General features: G+C 60.2%; 1 protein-coding gene across 3 annotated transcripts in view; it reads right to left on the bottom strand.

The window, feature by feature from the left end:
- The window catches only part of INPP5A (inositol polyphosphate-5-phosphatase A), a 262,671-nt gene that overhangs the window by 132,320 nt on the left and 126,963 nt on the right, over nt 1-3,388 (bottom strand). For all 3 annotated transcript variants that reach the window (XM_078346807.1, XM_008978944.5, XM_035269558.3), the window contains one exon: nt 2,408-2,495. In XM_078346807.1, coding sequence (XP_078202933.1) covers nt 2,408-2,495 — 88 coding nt within the window. The remainder of the gene's footprint in view (nt 1-2,407; nt 2,496-3,388) is intronic.

Here is a 3,388-nt window from a genome sequence, read left to right as displayed (position 1 = left end):
GACTCTGACGTGCGCTGGTTTGTGTATTCGGTCTTAAGTGTAAATGCTGTCACCAATCCCACTCTGATGTGTGCTGGTTTGTGTATTCGGTCTGAAGTGTAAATGCTGTCACCAATCCCACTCTGATGTGCGCTGGTTTGTCTATTCGGCTTGAAGTGTAAATTCTGTCACCAATCCCACTCTGACATGCGCTGGTTTGTCTATTCGGCTTGAAGTGTAAACGCTGTCACCAATCCCACTCTGACGTGCGCTGGTTTGTGTATTCGGCTTGAAGCTTGCTGTAGTATTGGGGTCTGTTGTAAGTCTCATGAACGCTGACTTAACTTCTGTAAGCACTGCCCCGTCTGCTTCCTCTTCGGCTCCTGCTGGGCCTCCGGCCACACGTGTTAGGACACCTGGTATTTCACGGTGATCTCCATCAACTTTCTAGTCCTTCTCTGTTTCACAGTGAGTCGTGTTTGTGGCTGTCTTCAAGTCCAATCCCCTTCTCTTTTTTTCTGCCATGTCTAACCTGCTGCTTTTTCAGCTTTCTTTTTCATCTGAATAAGCCCCACTTGGGAAACACAGGAAGTTGGGTTGTGGCAGAGGAGAGTGAGAGGTCAAGGAAGCTGCCTCTTCAGGGAGAGGATGGCAGAGCTGAGAGGATGAAGCCGGCAGGGAGGAGGGACCATGGTGGGAGAGGGAGGAGGGCTGACAGGAGGAGCTCCACCCTGAGCATGGGGATGAGGGCCTTGGCTGCGGTTCGAGTAGGCCCTGTGGTCTCCATGTGCCCCACAGAGCACGAGGAGCAGCCCCCTCAGTGCGGGTGGGGGAGGCCTGAGGCCGGGAGCAGCTGCTTGCTAGCACGAGGGGCAGAGGCCACACGAGGGATTCCTGGGGTTTGTGCAGACTCCACTATGGCTGGAGCCATGCAGAACAGCTGTGTGAGCATCTCAGGGACAGGGACACTGAGTAACTGGCACTAGATGCCCAAATGCCAAGCTTGTGAGATGGCCCTTGAGCCCAAAGAGCAATGAGAGTCCCACCCACAGGGCAGGGAGCACTGGAGCACGACGCCCTCAGCACTGCCGCCCACGGGCGCACACCTGGAAGAGGTAGATGAACAAGGGCCTGTCACACAGCAGCGGAATCACGGCTGGTGGGCATTGATGCTGGGGACAGAAGGCCAGGAGATGAACCCGGGTCAAGGAAACCTAGGGCCTCCCCAGAGACAGGGGAGATGGACCCAGGCCAGGGGACCCAGGGCCTCCCCAGAGACAGGGGAGATAGACCCAGGCCAGGGGACCCAGGGCCTACCCAGAGACAGGGGAGATGGACCCAGGCCAGGGGACCCAGGGCCTACCCAGAGATGGTGGAGACGGACCCAGGCCAGGGGACCCAGGGCCTACCCAGAGATGGGGGAGACAGACCCAGGACAAGGGGCCCAGGGCCTCCCCAGAGACAGGGAAGATGGACCCAGGCCAGGGGACCCAGGGCCTACCCAGAGACGGTGGAGACGGATCCAGGCCAGGGGACCCAGGGCCTACCCAGAGATGGGGGAGACGGACCCAGGACAAGGGGCCCAGGGCCTCCCCAGAGACAGGGGAGATGGACCCAGGCCAGGGGACCCAGGGCCTCCCCAGAGATGGGGGAGATGGACCCAGGCCAGGGGACCCAGGGCCTCCCCAGAGATGGGGGAGACGGACCCAGGACAAGGGGCCCAGGGCATAAAGACGGAATTTAAGATGTGGGTCTCTGAACCAATGGCAATTTATTTACAACCTGCAGAGCGTCCCTTCCTCTGAGGAGCTTCCGGCCCCTTCCCAGACACCTGGTACCTTTGTCTCTGTGGCTGCCACATACCCCGGGGCCACCATCTCACGTGTCTACCTGATGGGGGACCGCAGAGGAGGGACAAGTCTTTGGGACAGGTCTTTCCCAGCCCTGTGAAAGGCTATGTCCCCCTCCCCTGCACTCACCCCAAGAACAGCCACTCTGAAGGTGGGACGCCGCCCCAGCCCCGCATCCTCAGGGCTCAGGAAGGGACGGGCCAGGCCAAGCTGGAGCCCAGCATGGCTGGTGACAGTGGCTCTTGGAGCAGATTGCCGCTGCCGTCCAACATCTCATCTACACGCCCGGAACCCCAGACTCCTTCTTTCACACACCCTGAGGCCCTGGGCCCCTCCCAGGCTGTCACTTCCCAACTCCTGCTTGGGCTCGGTCTGGAGCCACAGGACCCTGTGCGTGCCAGGCCATCTTCCCTGCCAGGCCGGCCCTGGGCTCAGACTGCCCAGCAAACCACCAAGCAGGCTGCAGGAGCGCAAGGTAGGGCAGCAGGAGTGAGGCTCAGGGTGGGGCGCACCGGACCCCCTCTCCATTTACACAGGCGAAGGGCTGACCCCTGCACTGGGCAGCGGAAGGGACTCACCGTGAAGTGCTCCTGGGATTTGTAGTTCTCGTCCAGGTAGACTCGAGCCCTGTTATATTCTTTCATCGAATCACTTGACAAAAGTTCTCTGGAAGGAAGAAAGGAAGTTGCTGAGGAAAAGCCACGCAGATGCCTCACACCTCACGAGAGGCCCACGAGGCATCAGGACGGGCCCCAGCGCCAGGGGCACATCACCGATGACAGGCAGAGGGCAGGGAGGGGCAGCAGCCACGGCAGGAGCTGGCCTCACCTCGAGCTCTCGGCATGTGGAGAGCTCACGAACCCGCAGGCTCTGGTCTCCACCCAGTAGTGAGACGCCAAGGTCTGAGGCCTCCCAGGGACAGAAACAGTGAGAAGGTCCCATACAAGGGAAGGGCTACTCTAAGCTCTTGGCGGAGAGGTCTCCCGGTAGCTCACGTTGGCCTCAAGAGAGAAACTGGACACCCCACAATCGCCACCAGCACACACAGGCTGGGGCACAGGCAGCCCAGAGCCCCAGCAGCTCTGTCCCCATCTGCTCCTCCCAGAGGGACAGTGAGGATGGTGGCTGAGTGGCCATGGCCTTACGACCATAAAGGAAGGAGAGGACCTCCAGGCACACCATTGTCACCGACCGTCCATCCTGCTGGTCACATTTCATCATCAGGAAAGCCTCAAGGAGGTAACCTCACCACTGGCTGCACAAAGCACGGCTGCCCAGGAGGCCACCGCACACCCCTGGGGCCGTGACCAGGAGGACGAGGCCCCACCTGTCTGCCCCCCACCCATGCTTGCTCATTCAAGACGGTGGGGAGAAAGGAGACCAGCACCCTGTGACTCAGCCAGTGCATGTGTCAGGAAGAAGGGGCGTCCACGTGTGAGAAAGTAAAAGCACCAGTAGAGAAGGGCAAGGAAGAGAGCGGCATGATAGGCTGACGCCGACCCCCCGGCGGCTCAACCGCTGCAAACACACCTTCAACATGCTCTGGAGGAAGAGACACT

This window comes from Callithrix jacchus, chromosome 12, assembly GCF_049354715.1.
Source record: "Callithrix jacchus isolate 240 chromosome 12, calJac240_pri, whole genome shotgun sequence".
Classification (NCBI taxonomy): Eukaryota; Metazoa; Chordata; class Mammalia; order Primates; family Cebidae; genus Callithrix; species Callithrix jacchus.
The sequence above is the reverse complement of the archived record's forward strand: the minus strand, read 5'-3'. Positions and strand labels throughout refer to the sequence as shown.